Here is a 19,578-nt window from a genome sequence, read left to right on the forward strand (position 1 = left end):
CCAGCCGGGTTGCATGTCGATATGCGATTCCCAACACTGTGGCCTTTTGTGGTTGTCATGTAAACTCCTCCCCCCTCCCTCCTCCCCTCCCCCGCCCCCCATCCCCCGGGGTGAGGGTACAATAAGGCACTTCGTTGTGTGATTCTGGATCTGTGATGGAGGATTGGAATCGATGAGATTCGGGAACACCGAGAATGATACAAAGTAACACATCGTATCCAATCCGATCTATAACCAAAATACCACCACGTGGGGGGCGGGGCGTGACACCAAAGGGGGCGGGGCTATGTATAAAACATTTGCCGTGTCTTATCTCTCAGTGTATGTACCGGGCCCCCGGGGGACCCTGTATATAAAATCTGACATGCAGGTGTTTTCAGCGTTCACACCCCGATCCCCATATTCTCTGTCATCGGATTATCTCCTATCATCGGCAGCGCCATCTAGTGGTCGTCATTTTTTTTCATTTGTTCTACAGCTTTATGGCCACTAGGTGGAGCTGACGATGATAGAAGAATACCGATCGTTTGTTGTGTGAATGCTGAAGACAGATTTTTATCCATAGACCCCCCCACTACTACATACATAATCCTGCCAGCCCCCAATCCCTGATCCCGGGACTGCGCCCCCCCCCCCCCTCCCGGGGATTGTAGGAGATCAATGATACCCGTTTTATGTATAGATCAGCATGAGGGGTCAGCAGGAAAGGAGATGTCACAGCTGGCTGTCGGTAATGGACCAATCTCGTGTCTGCCGCCGTGTATGACATGCATTGTATATTCTGCATTGGGCCCCCTGGATCTCATACAAGGTGACAGACATGAGATCCGACCATTACAGATCATTCAGCCTGCTACTGACTTTCCCCGCCAACATTCATTTAATTTCATGAGCACTATAGGAAAGAACACATCCTGGCATCCCTTTACATGTGCATGTCCCCCCTGCTTGCCACCGCGTACTGTAGCTGTGCAATCTGCTGATCAACAGACCATCCAATAACCAGCAGGGGGAGCATGCATGTCTAAAAGGATGTCAGGGATGTGTTCTTTCATATAACATTGGTGCTGTAATGTTTACAGATGTCTACCAGCCCCTCCCACCAAAGACTAGAAGATTGCATAGTCTGCAGTACCCAGTGACAAATAGGGGGGAAGGGGGGGGGGCATGATGCTCTAAAGGGATGTCAGGGATGTGTTCTTTCATATAATGATCAGGAAAAGTGAGATAAATGTTGCAAGGCCAATAGCGGGCTGACTTGTTGATAACAGTCTGATCTTGTGCTGCCATGCATGATATATATTGTATATACGGAGTAGTGTCCCCTATATGTACCATATATCTCTTACAGGGCAGCAGACATGAGATCAGGCTATTACCGACAATTCTTCCTGCTATTGGCTTTCACTGCCACATTAATTTTATTCCCTGCATATTGTATGAAAAAACACATCCCTGGCAAACTTTTAGACATGCATGCTCTCCCATGCTGGTCACTGTGTGCTTCAGACATTAGATGTGCAATCTGCTGATCACTCTGAGTGTAATCAAGCAACTGAACGGCAGATTGCACGGCTAAAGTCTGCAGCACCTAGAGGCCAGCAGGGGAAGCATGCATGTCTACAGGGATGTGTTCTTTCATATAACGCTGGCGGTAAGGAGCTGTGATGTTTACAGAAGTCTACTAGCCCCTCCCAACAAAGACTAGAAGATGATGTATAATCAAGCAACTGCTCAGCAGAGTGCACAGCTAAAGTCTGCAGCACCCAGTGACCAGCAGGGAGGAGCATGACCCTCTAAAGGGATGTCAGGGATGTGTTCTTTCATATAACGATCAGGGTATGAAATAAACGTTGGCAGGAAAGGCCAATAGCGGCTGTCTTGTTGATAACAGTCTGATCTCGTGCCTCCATGTATGACATATATTGTATATATATATATCTTACAAGGTGGCAGACATGAGATCCGACTATTACCGACAGTTCAGCCTGCTACTGACTTTCACTGTCACATTCATTTTATTCCCTGCATATTGTATGAAAAAACACATCCCTGACAGCCTTTCAGACAGGCATGCTCTCCCATGCTGGCCACTGTGTGCTTCGGACATTAGATGTGCAATCTGCTGATCACTCTGAGTGTAATCAAGCAACTGCTCAGCAGAGTGCACAGCAAAAGTCTGCAGCACCTACTGGACAGCAGGGGAAGCATGCCCGTCTAAAGGGATGTCAAGGATGTGTTCTTTCATATAACTCTGCAGGTCAGGTGCTGTGATGTTTACAGGAGTCTACTGGCCCCTCCCACCAAAGACCAGCAGAGGACATCACTGAGACTTTAATCTGCTGTTCTGGTTGTCTATAAAGTTTTGTTTTACAGTAATATTCCCACAGCCCAACTTTTAGTGGGAGTGAGCCACGCCCTGGGGGTGGGGAAGTGGGAGGGGATTGTTCTTTGGCATAGAAATAAGCCCAAAAACTGCTCCGCCTGTAAAAGGAAAAACATGGGGCGGAGTCAAAGGAAGGAAGGGTCTTGTGCATAGAACAGAGGCCACCAATCAGACGGCTGGGGCCGGGTGACACCGCAGAATCTTCCTCTTTCCTAAAACATGGGGTGGTCACTCAGGAAGGAAGACTTGGCCGCCCTGTTGATGCAGTCCGTCAGGAAGGTGACGCAGGCGCTGGAGTACCTCTCGGGATAGCGGCGGTAATGGCTGACGTGTTCCGACTTCTGGAAGTCCACGCTGTCGGTGGGCAGGCGGCGCTGGCGGCGGGCGGTCACCACGGTCTCCACGTCTCGGTAGGAGATGATGCGGTCGGCACGGGAGTAGAGGTAGAGCTGCGGCCAGAGGGAGGGGTCTCTCTTCATGGCGTCGTAGTGGTTCTCGTGCAGGAAGCGGGTCATCGGATAAAGGACGATGCGGAGGACGAACACCATGATGGCGAACGCGGCCAGGACCAGGTACCGCAGGGGCCGGCCGATGCGGGGTCTGAGGATGGTGTTGAGCGCCTGCACTGAGCCGTAGACGTTGCGGTTCCCTGGCGCGCTGTCGAAGGCGGCTCCGACCACCTGCAGCGCCCTCATCTTGGCGTCGGAGTGCAGCAGCTCGGTGATGTAGCGGTACAGCATGAAGCCGCCATTGCTGAAGACGTGAAACAAGACGGGGTTCACCTCCACCTCATAATCGAAGAGAAGATCGAGCAGCTTCTTCGCTTCCTCCCGCAGGTGACGCAGGCCGAACGACTCCGCGAAGAACACCGTCCTCCATGCTGCCGTGTGACTAATGACGATGCAGCCCTGCAAGGAGAGAGGCGGAGTCACAACAGCGCCATCCACAGGCTGAGTGTATACACACTCCATTCACAACATCGCCATCTACAGGGTGACAGTGTATATACACTCCATTCACAATATCGCCATCTACAGGGTGACCGTGTATACACACTCCATTCATAACAGCGCCATCTACAGGGTGACAGTGTATATACACTCCATTCACAATATCGCCATCTACAGGGTGACAGTGTATATACACTCCATTCACAACATCGCCATCTACAGGCTGACAGTGTATATACACTCCATTCATAACAGCGCCATCTACAGGGTGACAGTGTATATACACTCCATTCATAACATCGCCATCTACAGGGTGACAGTGTATATACACTCCATTCACAACATCGCCATCTACAGGGTGACAGTGTATACACACTCCATTCATAACAGCGCCATCTACAGGGTGACAGTGTATATACACTCTATTCACAACAGCGCCATCTACAGGGTGACAGTGTATATACACTCCATTCACAATATCGCCATCTACAGGGTGACACTGTATACACACTCCATTCACAACATCGCCATCTACAGGGTGACACTGTATACACACTCCATTCATAACAGCGCCATCTACAGGGTGACAGTGTATATACACTCCATTCATAACAGCGCCATCTACAGGGTGACAGTGTATACACACTCCATTCACAACATCGCCATCTACAGGCTGACAGTGTATATACACTCCATTCACAACATCGTCATCTACAGGGTGACAGTGTATATACACTCCATTCATAACAGCGCCATCTACAGGGTGACAGTGTATATACACTCCATATATATATACACTGACAGTGTATATACACTCCATTCACAACATCGCCATCTACAGGGTGACAGTGTATATACACTCCATTCACAACATCGCCATCTACAGGGTGACACTGTATACACACTCCATTCATAACATCGCCATCTACAGGGTGACAGTGTATATACACTCCATTCATAACAGCGCCATCTACAGGCTGACGGTGTATATACACTCCATTCACAACATCGCCATCTAAAGGCTGACAGTGTATATACACTCCATTCACAACATCGCCATCTACAGGCTGACAGTGTATATACACTCCATTCACAACATCGCCATCTACAGGCTGACAGTGTATATACACTCCATTCATAACAGCGCCATCTACAGGGTGACAGTGTGACTCCATTCACAACATCGCCATCTACAGGCTGACAGTGTATACACACTCCATTCATAACAGCGCCATCTACAGGCTGACAGTGTATACACACTCCATTCATAACATCGCCATCTCCTCCCTCCCTCCCTCCCACAATGCATTGTGGGTGCCTTCCCTGGTGGGGTCTGTTCATATGGGCCCAAGGCAGCTGCCTCTTTTACCTCCCCCTCCTTACTGGTCTGGGGGGGGGGCACTCACCTGCTGGCGGTAGAAGTGGCTGTATTTAGCCAGATGCTTCTCCTTGCAGCCTGCCCAGCCGAGAAGAATCACCACCGGCTCCCTCTGCTGGTCCCACCGAGAATCTGCCAGAGACAAGGATATACATACTGAAGGATATACATTGTGGCTGAGCGTCGGTGCGGGGGCAAGCGGTGCGGGGACAAGCGGTGCGGGGGACAAGCGGTGCGGGGGACAAGCGGTGCGGGGGACAAGCGGTGCGGGGGACAGCGGTGCGGGGGACAAGCGGTGCGGGGGACAAGCGGTGCGGAGGGCAAGCGGTGCGGAGGGCAAGCGGTGCGGAGGGCAAGCGGTGCGGGGGGCAAGCGGTGCGGGGGACAAGCGGTGCGGGGGACAGCGGTGCGGGGGACAAGCGGTGCGGGGACAAGCGGTGCGGGGGACAAGCGGTGCGGGGGGCAAGCGGTGCGGGGGGCAAGCGTGCGGGGGACAAGCGGTGCGGGGACAAGCGGTGCGTGGAGATGGACTGATCTGAGGTCTGCGTTGTGGTGTGATGGGGTGTTCTCTAGCAGTGATCCATGTGTAGAAGTACTCAGCTCCCTACATTCCGGGGTCTATTTATAAAGCATTCGATGGAAGAATGTCATGCAAGGTGCGCACATTCCCCGTGTTTCTGTAATACAGTCATTCCTGGGATTGTGAGCGCCCTCTAGTAGCCAATATGTGGTATAAGTTCTGACTGAGGGATTTCAGAAAACTGTGTTGTGGCCACTAGATGGAGGTGATGATCCCAGAAAATAATCTATTACAGAAAATATGGGGAGAATTCATACACCCTACACCCTGCATCCTTCACCCTACACCCTGCGCCCTACACCCTGCATCCTTCATCCTACACCCTGCGCCCTACACCCTTCATCCTACACCCTGCGCCCTACACCCTGCATCCTTCATCCTACACCCTGCGCCCTACACCCTGCATCCTTCACCCTACACCCTGCATCCTTCATCCTACACCCTGCGCCCTACACCCTGCATCCTTCACCCTGCGCCCTACACCCTGCATCCTTCATCCTACACCCTACACCCTGCATCCTTCACCCTACACCCTGCATCCTTCACCCTGCATCCTTCACCCTGCGCCCTACACCATGCACCCTACACCCTGTGCACTTCACTACACCCTGAATCCTACACCCTACACCCTTCACCTTGCGCCCTGCACCCTACGCCCGACACCATGCATCATACACCCTATACCTGTGCTCTACTCCCTTCACCCTACACACTGGGCCCTACACCCTGTACACTACGCCCGACACCATGCATCCTACACCCTACACTCCACACCCTGCACCATGCACCCTACTCCCTGCACCCCACATCGTACACCCTGCACCCCACACCCCACATCGAACGCCCTGCACCCCACTCCCTGCACCCCACACCATGCACCCTGTACCCTGCACAAATGATTGTGACATTCATCCAACAAATATTTTATTAATAGACCTCATACTGTAAAAGACCCCTGAAGGACCCAAACCATAGCTCCACCCCCTGACATCCTGTGGGCCCCCCATAGTGCAGACATAGAAAACAGTCAGACACCCAACAAGGAGGACTACAAATACCAGCCAGCCAATCCTGGGCATTTGGCAAATGGAAATACATCAAGCCAGGATGAAGTGTTACCATAGCAACTGATACCCCCCTACATGCCTTTATCTGCTCCCACTATAGGGGGTGCACAGGGGATCCAATCAGAGAGCTCACAGCCCAACCAACCAATCACAATTCAACCATCTAAGTGGTTAGAGAGACTCTGTACTGTCTGAGCTGCTGATAGATATCCCAGCCATTACACACAATGATCCCCGATCAGATCCCAGCCATTACACACAATGATCAGATCCCAGCCATTACACACAATGATCACATCCCAGCCATTACACACAATGATCCCCGATCACATCCCAGCCATTACACACAATGATCCTCCGATCAGATCCCAGCCATTACACACATTGATCCTCCGATCACATCCCAACCATTACACACAATGATCCCCGATCAGATCCCAGCCATTACACACAATGATCCCCGATCAGATCCCAGCCATTACACACAATGATCCCCGATCAGATCCCAGCCATTACACACAATGATCCCCGATCAGATCCCAGCCATTACACACAATGATCCCCGATCAGATCCCAGCCATTACACACAATGATCACATCCCAGCCATTACACACAATGATCACATCCCAGCCATTACACACAATGATCACATCCCAGCCATTACACACAATGATCACATCCCAGCCATTACACACAATGATCACATCCCAGCCATTACACACAATGATCCTCTGATCACATCCCAGCCATTACACACAATGATCACATCCCAGCCATTACACACAATGATCCCCGATCAGATCCCAGCCATTACACACAATGATCCCCGATCAGATCCCAGCCAATACACACAATGATCAGATCCCAGCCATTACACACAATGATCCCCGATCAGATCCCAGCCATTACACACAATGATCCCCGATCAGATCCCAGCCATTACACACAATGATCCCCGATCAGATCCCAGCCAATACCGGAAGTGAGTACTAACCCTCCCATGGTAACACCAGTACCCTCCCCTTCTCCTCTGACTTCCTGTTGTGTCTCCCGGACAGGAAGTGAGGTAGGATCCTTCCCCGGGGTCACTGTCAGTCCGCTACGTCCCTGTAGTCTGATCTCCCCACTGTCCGTGTACCGGGTAGCAGTGACGTCACACATTCCGGGGGTCTCACCTGACAGGCCGGGCTCCGGGAAGAGGATGCTGTAGTCTAGGTCGGTGTCCCCCATAGCACCCTCTACTCTGCCCCGGGACCGACCGCCGACTTCCCCTCCGACTCTCCGCCAATCAGCGGCCCAAGATCCGATCACCTGATCCGCACTGCCCTCTGAGTCCCTGGATACCGTCTCCTAGCAACGTGACCGCGGCTTCACCCTAGCACGCCATTTCCCGCCCCCACCGGCGTACTTCATTGGCTGGATGGTTTCGACTTGGGGATTTCATTGGCTGCCGGCTCCCAGCCCGGAAATCTCATTGGCTGGTGATGTTTCTCGGCGACAAAAAGTGACCCGGGGTTCAGGTGAATATTTTGGGGTGATGAGACTGTGGTGCCCCCCCCCCCGTGAGAGAAGAGCGCGGGGCCCCCAGTGTGTGAGATTAGAGCGCGGGGCCCCCAGTGTGTGAGATTAGAGCTCGGGGCAACCAGTGTGTGAGAGGAGAGTGCGGGCCCCCCTGTTTGAGGGAGAAGAGTGTGGGGCCCCCTTGTGTGTGAGAGAGAAGAGCGAGGGGCCCCCGTGTGTCGAAGAGGAGTGTGGGCCCTCTTGTGTGTCTGACCCCCATGTGTCAGAGAAGAGTGTAGGGCCCCCAGTGTGTCGAAGAGGAGTGTGGGCCCCCTGTGTGTGAGAGAAGAGTGTGGTCCCCCCTCCCCCCCGCGTGTGGGAGAAGAGTGTGGTCCCCCCTCCCCCCCCCCCCGCGTGTGGGAGAAGAGTGTGGTCCCCCCTCCCCCCCCCCGCGTGTGGGAGAAGAGTGTGGTCCCCCCTCCCCCCCCCCCGCGTGTGGGAGAAGAGTGTGGTCCCCCCTCCCCCCCCCCGCGTGGGAGAAGAGTGTGGTCCCCCCTCCCCCCCGCGTGTGGGAGAAGAGTGTGGTCCCCCCTCCCCCCCGCGTGTGGGAGAAGAGTGTGGTCCCCCCTCCCCCCCGCGTGTGGGAGAAGAGTGTGGTCCCCCCTCCCCCCGCGTGTGGGAGAAGAGTGTGGTCCCCCCTCCCCCCGCGTGTGGGAGAAGAGTGTGGTCCCCCCTCCCCCCCCGCGTGTGGGAGAAGAGTGTGGTCCCCCCTCCCCCCCCGCGTGTGGGAGAAGAGTGTGGTCCCCCCTCCCCCCCCGCGTGTGGGAGAAGAGTGTGGTCCCCCCTCCCCCCCCGCGTGTGGGAGAAGAGTGTGGTCCCCCCTCCCCCCCCGCGTGTGGGAGAAGAGTGTGGTCCCCCCTCCCCCCCCGCGTGTGGGAGAAGAGTGTGGTCCCCCCACGTGTGGGAGAAGAGTGTGGTCCCCCCTCCCCCCCCGCGTGTGGGAGAAGAGTGTGGTCCCCCCTCCCCCCCCGCGTGTGGGAGAAGAGTGTGGTCCCCCCTCCCCCCCCGCGTGTGGGAGAAGAGTGTGGTCCCCCCTCCCCCCCCGCGTGTGGGAGAAGAGTGTGGTCCCCCCTCCCCCCCCCGCGTGTGGGAGAAGAGTGTGGTCCCCCCTCCCCCCCCCCGCGTGTGGGAGAAGAGTGTGGTCCCCCCTCCCCCCCCGCGTGTGGGAGAAGAGTGTGGTCCCCCCTCCCCCCCCCGCGTGTGGGAGAAGAGTGTGGTCCCCCCTCCCCCCCGCGTGTGGGAGAAGAGTGTGGTCCCCCCTCCCCCCGCGTGTGGGAGAAGAGTGTGGTCCCCCCTCCCCCCGCGTGTGGGAGAAGAGTGTGGTCCCCCCTCCCCCCGCGTGTGGGAGAAGAGTGTGGTCCCCCCTCCCCCCGCGTGTGGGAGAAGAGTGTGGTCCCCTCTCCCCCCGCGTGTGGGAGAAGAGTGTGATCCCCCTCCCCCCCGCGTGTGGGAGAAGAGTGTGGTCCCCCCTCCCCCCCGCGTGTGGGAGAAGAGTGTGGTCCCCCTTCCCTGTGTGTGGGAGAAGAGAGCCTGAAGCCCCCCAATCCCACCCTTCCCAGGTGTGAGAAGAGAGGAGCTGGCAAGGGGAGCAACTCCAGGTGACCCCCCATTCCAGATAACCTCTCAGATTCCAGGTGTCTTTTGATGACCTCTGACAACCCCCATCACACAGACACAAATTCCAGGTGACCTCTGACCTCCCATTTGATTATTATATTACTATTATTGAGTTCAAGTCACCCCCCCATTATTGGACCCGCCCCCCTCCCCAGTAATGGCGGAGTGGACAGGTCCCTGGATCTCCCCCTGGATGTGGGCGGTGTTATTGTCTGGCTCCTTGGGTCTGTCCTGGTCTTCGGCAGCCATTGCCGGGGCTGTACTCCCAATGAGGGACCTCCATCGATGAACCTGCAATCCATAGATCTGATCTGTCCTGGAGTGTGTGTGACAATTGCAGGGTTTAGTTTGTGCGATGAGATGATGTCATCAAATTTTGTGTCTCCTCCAGATCACTCCGAGCCGCCATCATGATCTCTGTGAAGGAGCAGGAGGCCATCAGCCACCTCATGGAGTTCTTCAAGGACTGGGACAATGGCGGTAAGGTCACCCGCTGCCGAATTCTCAACAACTTCATCACCTCCAATCAGGGGAAGAACGCGCCGGAACTGGAGGAGGAGTTTACCCAGGGGGGCAGCCTGTTCCTGGCCCGGATCACCACATGGCTGAGACTCTCGTATCCCAACATTCCAAGACTCTGCACAGTCCCACTTCTCCTGTCCTGGATGCCGGGTGTCATTCTCGGTATCTCCCCTTATTCTGTATGTATGGACTCTGCACAGTCCCACTTCTCCTGTCCCGGATGCCGGGTGTCATTCTCGGTATCTCCCCTTATTCTGTATGTATGGACTCTGCACAGTCCCACTTCTCCTGTCCCGGATGCCGGGTGTCATTCTCGGTATCTGTCCCCATTCTGTATGTATGGACTCTGCACAGTCCCACTTCTCCTGTCCTGGATGCCGGGTGTCATTCTCGGTATCTGTCCTTATTCTGTATGTATGGACTCTGCACAGTCCCACTTCTCCTGTCCTGGATGCCGGGTGTCATTCTCGGTATCTACTCTTATTCTGTATGTATGGACTCTGCACAGTCCCGCTTCTCCTGTCCTGGATGCCGGGTGTCATTCTCGGTATCTGTCCCTATTCTGTATGTATGGACTCTGCACAGTCCCACTTCTCCTGTCCTGGATGCCGGGTGTCATTCTCGGTATCTACTCTTATTCTGTATGTATGGACTCTGCACAGTCCCACTTCTCCTGTCCTGGATGCCGGGTGTCATTCTCGGTATCTGTCCCCATTCTGTATGTATGGACTCTGCACAGTCCCACTTCTCCTGTCCCGGATGCCGGGTGTCATTCTCGGTATCTGTCCCCATTCTGTATGTATGGACTCCGCACAGTCCCACTTCTCCTGTCCTGGATGCCGGGTGTCATTCTCGGTATCTGTCCTTATTCTGTATGTATGGACTCTGCACAGTCCCACTTCTCCTGTCCTGGATGCCGGGTGTCATTCTCGGTATCTGTCCTTATTCTGTATGTATGGACTCTGCACAGTCCCACTTCTCCTGTCCTGGATGCCGGGTGTCATTCTCGGTATCTACTCTTATTCTGTATGTATGGACTCTGCACAGTCCCACTTCTCCTGTCCCGGATGCCGAATGTCATTCTCGGTATTGTAGCAATTGTGCACACAGATATGGACGCGGTCATCCATCTTGCTCAAGATTCCCCATCTTATATCATTCTCTCTCCCTCCAATCCCCCTCCCTCAGAAATGTGGTCTGTGTGTATGCTGGGTTCACAAGTGCATCAGGCACATCTGGATACACTTCATGGTTGTAATCCCAAAAAGCTGGTGCCCGGGTGTCTGTTAGCTTCTCGATCTGAGGTGATCGTAAAGCTATAAACCTGTCCTTCACTGGACATGAAACACATTCCAGAATAGCCGTAAAACATACATCCCATTTAAAAAACACTTTTCATAACTTAAAATAGGGAATACATACCATCGAACAAAGCATATATTCGGATATCTCAGTTTAATGCGAGTCGCCTGATATCTTACACCCCTAGATTACGTCTACCCGAGAGCAGAAAGCGATATCTCTTTAACCGTCACAGGTAGATATGGCATATCTGATATCTAGACGGTCAGCAGATGATTCTGCATATTATCCTACTAGTGGATAGGATGCTGCATGTACCTATGGAAGATTATTGACCATGGTATAAACGTGTGAGGGATTTGGTCATAGCAGAGTTCCCCGCCTAAACACCCTCCCCAAATGAGGCAATTGGTTCTCTGCTTTAAGGAGACACCCTGCTGGTGGACTAGAGAATAGGCTGTCAGCCCTGAGAGAGAGAAGTTGAAGAATTCTCCCTTTTTAACATCAGGAACCTACTTGGGAGAACGGGACCCTTTTGTTCGGGACCTTGATCTGCTTAAACCAGTGTTTCTCAACTCCAGTCCTCATGGACCCCCAAAAGGTCATGTTTTCAGGATTTCCCTCAGATGAAACAGCTGTGATAATTACTAAGGCAGTGAAACTGATCAAATCACCTGTGCAAAATAATGGAAATCCTGAAAACATGACCTGTTGGGGGTCCATGAGGACTGGAGTTGAGAAACACTGGCTTAAACCAAGGCTGGGGGCAAGTACTCTACCTCTCTAAATGTCTTACTGTTATCTCTCTGTTGTGGTATTGCTCTCTGTATATATATATATATATATATATATATATATATTGGCTACATCTTTTTCTGTAAATATTTTTATTGCACCATTTTGACCTTTTTGGTAATAGATCCTATTGTCTGAAAAGTGTTGAACTGTTTCTAAAGCTCTTTAATGCAAACTAAGAATCCCTGTCTCTGAAGAGCGCTACTGTGTGTTTTAAAACCTCTGGATACATCTGCCTGCGGTGACAGTGTGTATACAGACTCTTATATTAACCCCTCGCCTACAGGGCACTTATACCCCCTTCCTGCCCAGGCCAATTTCCAGCTTTCAGCGCTGGCACTCTTTGAATGACAATTGCGCGGTCATGCAACACTGTACCCATATGACATTTTTATAATTTTTTTGTAACAGATAGAGCTTTATTTTGGTGGTATTTAATCACCTCTGGGGTTTTTATTTTTTCCTAAACAAACCAAAAACCACTGAAAATTTTGAAAAAAAAAAAGTTTTTTCTTAGTTTTTGTTATAACATTTTGTAAATAAGTGATCTTTCTCCTTCACTGATGTGCGCTAATGAGGCTGTAGTGATGGGCACTGATAGGTGGCACTGATGGACACTGATAGGTGGCACTAATGGGCACTGATGAGGAGGCACTGGTAGGTGGCACTGATGGGCATTGACAGGCATCACTGATGGGCACTGAAAGGCAGCACTGATACATGACACTAATATATGGCACTGATAGGCAGCACTGACTGGCACTGTTAGGCTACACTGACTGGCACTGTTAGGCGGCACTGACTGGCACTGATAGGTATCACTGACTGACACTGATAGGTGGCACTGACTGGCACTGATGTGTGACACTGAAAGGCAGCTCAGATGGGCACTGATATGTGGCATTGATGTGCACTGGTAGGCACTGATATGTGGCATTGATGTGGCACTGATGGGCACTGACACAAGGCACTGATGGACACTGACAGGTGGCACTGCTGGGGCTACACTGATCATCAGTGCCCTGATGATCAGTGTACATGTCTCCTCCGCGGAAAGCCGATTACCGGCTCTCCGCTCCTCTCCTCTGTCAGCGTGACAGCTCGAGAGGAGAGAAATGCTGATAACCGGCATTTCCCTGTTTACATGTGATCAGCTGTGATTGGACACAGCTGATCACATGACCGAGCCGACATCTTCGGTTCTTTCCGGTGATCCACTGTGTCCGAGGGACACAGCGCACCGCCGATCGCTGCGCGTTCCCTGAGCAGCGCATGCGCGGTTAGAATGAGAGGACGTCATATGACGTCCTCCCAGAACGAGAGAACCGCCTTGCGCCCGTCATTGGACTATATGGTGGGTGGGAGGTGGTTAATATCATAGTGTTATTGCTAAGATTGGTGAGTTTCCTCTTTCTCCGTATAAAAAGGTGGTGGTGGCAGTGTGAAGGGTTAATTGAGTAATTAACCTGACCCAGTAACAATCGCTCTCAGGCTGTTGGCACATTGATTGTGGTCCAGTGAGCTGGAAAATCTTTGTTCAGGGAGCAGCTGAGAGGGGCATTGTTACGCACGTGACAGCGCGGTTTTAGATTGGCTGGTCCTTCGGTCACGAGTTGGGGAGAAGGGCTGGGGGTCTGACGCCACGTTCATCACAGCTCCTCTTATTCTGTATGTATGGAGTCTGCACAGTCCCACTTCTGTCCTGGATGCCGGGAGTCATTCTCGGTATCTGTTCTCGGTATATGGTGATTCTCCTCAGCCTATACTCAGATATATGTTCGGGACGTGTCTGAAGGAAATTTTGCAATCTATCTCCATTTTCCTCTCATCCGCCGGCAGGTAAGTGTCCCTGTGATGTGTCCAGTATGTTATGTTGTTTCCAGTGTGCTGAGTTCAGTCATTGTATCAGATATACCCGGAGTGTTCCAATGTAGCACAGGGGGGCGGGGCATCACTTATTTCTCTTGTATTCTGGGTAAAGTTCAAAGTACAACATTTCGGGGCTACCATGGATCGCTTCCTCATTCAATTGTGACAGTTATGTGAAACCAACACAGAGTATACATTGGCTTTGGCTATGAGACTTCGGTCGCACCAATCCGACTTTGAAATCGTGCGACTTCACTTGAAGTTGCACGATTTTAAAGTCGGATGTCAGTACGAATTCACATGAGATTTGCAAGACATCTTTGCAAAGATGGCTATGCAAGTTGCACCTGAACTTGCAAAAAGTAGTGCATGCAATACTTTCAAAATCAGTTTGGTCCCAAACAAGTCAGAATCGCACCGATATGACCGCTTCAATTGCCGACAATACGGTGCGACTGAATCACATGACAAGTGCACTGATCTGACCAGCCACTGAATGTGTTGTGTCTGCTTCACATAGGTGTCCATGTGTCTCTGGTCCTCACTGCTAGGCTCCTGAAGGCTGTATCTTGGCCATCCTGCCCATATCTCTATTCCTCTGAGAGCCACGTACAGTTGTGTTCAAAATAATAGCCATGTGTTGAAAAAACTGAATAAAGCTGAAAATCCTTCTAATAGCTTTTATTTCCATCCACACAAATGCATTGGGAACACGACACATTCTATTCCAAATCACAACATGAAGAAAAATACATCAAATTTGTGTTGTTCCTCTAAAAAAATTGAAGAAAAGTGAATATTAGACGGTTCAAAAAAATGGCCGTGTTTGTATTCTTCTTTACAAACTCAAACATTCACTATATAAACTGAGAAATGTTTGAAGATTTTGCTTTCCTTTGAATGACTTCATGAATATTTGGTTGTAGTCGCACTGTTTCTGAGAACTGCTGTACATCTGTGTTGCATGGAGTCCCCCAACTTCTGGCCCCTGTGATCAGGTATTCCAGCCCAGGATGATTGGACCACATTCCACAGTTCTTCTCTATTTCTTGGTTTTGCCTCAGAAACGGCATTTTTGATGTCACCCCACAAGTTTTCTATTGGATGAAGATCCGGGGATTGGGCTGGCCACTCCATAACGTCCATCTTGTTGGTCTGGAACCAAGATGTTGCACGTTTACTGGTGTGTTTGGGGTCGTTGTCTTGTTGGAACACCCATTTCAAGGGCATTTCCTCTTCAGTATAAGGCAGCATGACCTCTTCAAGTATTCTGATGGATTCAAACTGATCCATGATCCCTGGTATGCGATAAATAGGCCCAACACCGTAGTATGAGAAACATCCCCATATCATGATGCTTGCACCACCATGCTTCACGGTCTTCACAGTGTACTGTGGCTTGAATTCAGTGTTTGGGGGTCGTCTGACAAACTGTCTCCGCCCACTAGACCCAAAAAGAACAATCTTACTTTCATCAGTCCACAAAATGTTGCGCCATTTCTCTTTAGGCCGGTCAATGTGCTCTTTGGCAGATTGTAACCTCTTCAGCACACGTCTTTTTTCCAACAGTGGGACTTTGCGGGGACTTCTTGCAGATAGCTTTGCTTCACATCGGCGTCTTCTAATTGTAACAGTCCTCAGAGGGAACGTCACACCTTCTTTCATCTTCCTGGAGCTGATTGTTGGCTGAGTCCTCACAGGGAACGTCAAACCTTCTTTCATCTTCCTGGAGCTGATTGTTGGCTGAGTCCTCACAGGGAACGTCACACCTTCTTTCATCTTCCTGGAGCTGATTGTTGGCTGAGTCCCCGCCATGTTGGCTATTCTTCTATCCATTCCAATGGGAGTTTTTTACTTTCTTTCACGTCTTTCAGGTTTTGGTTTCCATTTTAAAGCATTTGCGATCATTTTAGCTGAGCAGCCGATCATTTTCTGCACTTCTTTATATGTTTTCCCCTCCAATCAACTTTTTAATCAAGGTACGCTGTTCTTCTGAACAATGTCTGGAACGACCCATTTTCCTCAGAATTTCAGAGAGAAATGCACTGTAACCAGCATGTCCAACATTTGCTGCCTTCCTTCCTTAAATAAGGGCAATAATTGCCACCTGTTTTTCAAAGAATGAATGACCTCACTAATAGAACTCCACACTGCTATTATTTTGAACACGCCCCTTTCAATGAGTGATTCAATGACACAGAATCAGCAGCATGCATGTCATGACTGTTGGGTCTGTTGGATTTCTATTACTCTACTACACCTGCTAGGAAATTATTTGCCATGTAGAAATATCATTTCCACCAAAAACAGTGATTGATCCGGTTAGTGATGTCTGACTGATATTATTTTGAACACAACTGTATTGGCCATCCTGCCCATATCTCTTTTCCTCTGAGGGCCATGTATTGGCCATCTTGCCCATATCTCATTTCCTCTGAGGACCATGTATTGGCCATCCTTCCCATGTCTCATTTCCTCTTAGGGTCATGTATTGGCCATCCTGCCCATGTCTCATTTCCTCTGAGGGCCATGTATTGGTTATCCTGCCCATGTCTCATTTCCTCTTAGGGTCATGTATTGGCCATCCTGCCCATGTCTCATTTCCTCTTAGGGTCATGTATTGGCCATCCTGCCCATGTCTCATTTCCTCTTAGGGTCATGTATTGGCCATCCTGCCCATGTCTCATTTCCTCTTAGAGCCATGTATTGGCCATCCTACCAAAAGACATTGTCCTGTGTACAACGGGAGCTGTGCAACTGTTGCTATTCTGACCATGTGCGATACCACGTCTGCTATTTCATCATGGACAGCAAGTTACAACAAAGAGCAAACATGAAATTTTGCGTGAAACCGGGCAAATCACTGGATCTCCACAATATTGTCAAAACGGCAAACTTTGAGCTGGATCTCCACCTTCGGGAAGAAGTCATTTTCAAGCTTGTTGAAGGTCTTCCTGATCTGTCATTGTCTTCCAGTGATGTTCTTCCACACTGGTACCACTCAAATGAAATGATGAAATAGCAGACATGGTAACGCACGTGGTCAGAATAGCACCAGTTGCACAGATCCCGATGTACACAGGACAGTGTCTTTTGGCATACTGACCTATGAAGGACGGTGCTCCCTGTGACTGTGTGTGCAGTCCTGTACTGCCATCTGTTGGCGTGTTACAAAACTAGTCTTAAAACTTTTTTATGCCACCTTGTATCTTTTCCATCCTGCTCTTTATCTAATTTCCCCTGATAGCCATATCGTAGCTATCTTGTCCATCTTGCCTGTATCTCATCTCTTCTGAGGGCCATTTATTGGCTGTCCTGCCTCTATCTCATTTACTCTCAGGGACATATTTTGGTCACCCTATGTATATCTCATTTCATCTTGGAGCTGTATCATGGCCAAATTTTATGTATCTCATTCCTCTGAGGAACATATTTAGGCCATCTTGCCTGTAGTCCATTTATTGGCCATCTTTCCTGGTTCTCATTTCCTCTGAGGGACATATCTTGGGCACCCTGCTTATTTCTTTTTTCCTCTAAGGGCTGTATCTTTGCCATCCTGCCTGTGTCTCATTTCCTCTGGGGGCCATATATTGACCCTAGTGCTCAATCTTCATTTGCCTCGAGGAATATATCTTGGCCACTCTACTTATATCTTATTTCCTCTTAGGGCTGTATCTTGGCTAACCTATATGTATCTCATTTCCTCTTAGGGCTGTATCTTGGCCAACTTTTATGTATCTCATTTCCTCTGAGGGACATGTCTTGGCCAACCTATATGCATCTCATTTCCTCTAAGGGGCATATCTTGGCTAACCTGCCTGGTCTTTATTTCCTCTGAGGGTATGTATCTTGGCCACCCTACCTATATCTTATTTCCTCCTAGAGCTGCTTCTTGGCCAACCTTTATGTATCTCATTTCCTCTGAGGGACTCATCTTGGCCATTCTGCCTATTTCTAATTTCCTCTGGGGGCCATATAATGGCCATCCTGCCTGATTTTAATTTCCCTCCGAGGAATATATATTGGCTACCTTACATATGTCTTATTTCCTCTTAGAGCTGTATCTTGGTCAACCTATATGTATCTCATTTCTTTTGAGGGAAATAGCTTGGCCACCCTGCTTATATCTTCTTTCCTCTAAGGGCTGTATCTTGGCCATCCTGCCTGTGTCTCATTTCCTGCGGGGGCCATATATTGACCATAATGCCCGGTCTTCATTTCCTCTGAGGAGTATATCTTGGCCAACCAACTTATATCTTATTTCCTCTTAGGGCTGTATCTTGGCCAGACTATATGCATCTCATTTTCTCTTAGGACTGTATCTTGGCCAACCTTATGTATCTCATTTCCTATGAGGGGCATATCGTGGCCAACCTGCCTGGTGGTTATTTCTTCCTAGAGCTGTATCTTAGCCAACCTTTATGTATCTCATTTCCTCTGAGGGACTCATCTTGGCAATTCTGCCTATTTCTCCTTTCCTCTGGGGGCCATATAATGACCATCCTGTCTAATCTTCATTTCCCTCTGAGGAACATATATTGACTACGCTACTTATATCCTATTTCCTCTTAGAGCTGTATCTTGGCCAACCTATATGTATCTAATTTCCTCTGAGGGACATATCTTGGCCAACCTATATGTATCTCATTTCCTCTGAGGGGCATATCTTGACCAATCTGCCTGGTCCTCATTTCCTCTGAGGGGACATGTTTTGGCCACCCTACCTATATCTTATCTCCTCCTAGAGCTCTATCTTGGCCAACCTTTATGTGTCTCATTTCCTCTGAGGGACATATCTTGGCCAACCTATATGTATCTCATTTCCTTTGAGGGACATATCTTGGCCAACCTGCTTGGTCCTCATTTCCTCTGAGCAGACATATATTGGCTACCCTACATATATTTTATTTCCTCCTAGAGCTGTATCTTGGCCAGCCTTTATGTATCTCATTTCCTCTGAGGGACTCATCTCGGCCATTCTGCCTATTTCTCATTTCCTCTGGGGGCCATATAATGACCATCCTGCCTGGTCTTCATTTCCCTCCGAGAAATATATATTGGTTACCCTACTTATATAATTTCCTCTTAGGGCTGTATCTTGGCCAACCTATATGTATCTCATTTCCTTTGAAGGACATATCTTGGCCACCCTGATTATATCTCATTTCCTTTTGGGGTACATATCTTGCCCATCCTGCTAGTATCTCATTTCCTCTGAAGGGCATATAATAGCCACCCTGTCTTTTATCTCATTTGTGTCTTATTTTCTGTGCCGAGCAGTGGTCGTTATAAGGTGGAGTTTGTGGAGGTTGGAGGCATCCTGACGCTGCTGGAGATTTTGGGATTGAAACAGATAAATGATCAAAACAAGATAGAGGCTCTGAAAATTCTGCAGATCCTGGGCCGATCCGGACGAACATACAAAGAGCTGATCTGTGAGAGCTACGGTGAGTACCGGGGAGTGACACAGTGTCTGTGAAGATCTGTGCATAATGCTGGTCACACACAATGCAATCTGATTGTACAACCTCCTTTAGATTTTTCATTTATG

The 19,578-nt window shown here is 50.2% G+C and overlaps 2 protein-coding genes across 3 annotated transcripts in view; one reads left to right on the top strand and one right to left on the bottom strand.

Annotated features, from left to right (window-relative positions):
- Positions 1–84: 84 nt before the first annotated feature.
- Positions 85–7,649, bottom strand: LOC149429159 (transmembrane protein 53-A-like). Its single transcript, XM_089666666.1, has 3 exons — positions 7,538–7,649; positions 4,743–4,846; positions 85–3,294 (listed from the first exon to the last, which is right to left on the bottom strand). Exons 1-3 carry the CDS (start codon positions 7,590–7,592, stop codon positions 2,599–2,601), a joined length of 855 nt encoding a protein of 284 aa, XP_089522792.1. The 5' UTR covers positions 7,593–7,649; the 3' UTR covers positions 85–2,598.
- Positions 7,650–7,785: 136 nt separating this feature from the next.
- LOC149429160 (armadillo-like helical domain containing protein 1) overlaps positions 7,786–19,578 on the top strand; it is a 38,731-nt gene continuing 26,938 nt past the window's right edge. For both annotated transcript variants that reach the window (XM_089666664.1, XM_089666665.1), the window contains exons 1-4: positions 7,786–7,882; positions 9,931–10,155; positions 13,929–13,997; positions 19,308–19,474. In XM_089666664.1, coding sequence (XP_089522790.1) covers positions 9,950–10,155; positions 13,929–13,997; positions 19,308–19,474 — 442 coding nt within the window. In that variant the 5' untranslated portion in view covers positions 7,786–7,882; positions 9,931–9,949. The remainder of the gene's footprint in view (positions 7,883–9,930; positions 10,156–13,928; positions 13,998–19,307; positions 19,475–19,578) is intronic.

Source organism: Staurois parvus, unplaced genomic scaffold (assembly GCF_062004578.1).
Source record: "Staurois parvus isolate SC_StPar_1 unplaced genomic scaffold, SC_StPar_1.0 ptg002764l, whole genome shotgun sequence".
Classification (NCBI taxonomy): Eukaryota; Metazoa; Chordata; class Amphibia; order Anura; family Ranidae; genus Staurois; species Staurois parvus.

Excerpts from the sequence above, each read along its gene's own strand:
- LOC149429159 (XM_089666666.1), bottom strand. The coding sequence starts at position 7,592 with ATGGGGGACACCGACCTAGACTACAGCATCCTCTTCCCGGAGCCCGGC. Across the intron at positions 4,847-7,537 it reads CCCGGAGCCCGGCCTGTCAG|ATTCTCGGTGGGACCAGCAG; the intron begins GTGAGACCCCCG and ends TGTCTCTGGCAG. Across the intron at positions 3,295-4,742 it reads GCCACTTCTACCGCCAGCAG|GGCTGCATCGTCATTAGTCA; the intron begins GTGAGTGCCCCC and ends CTCTCCTTGCAG.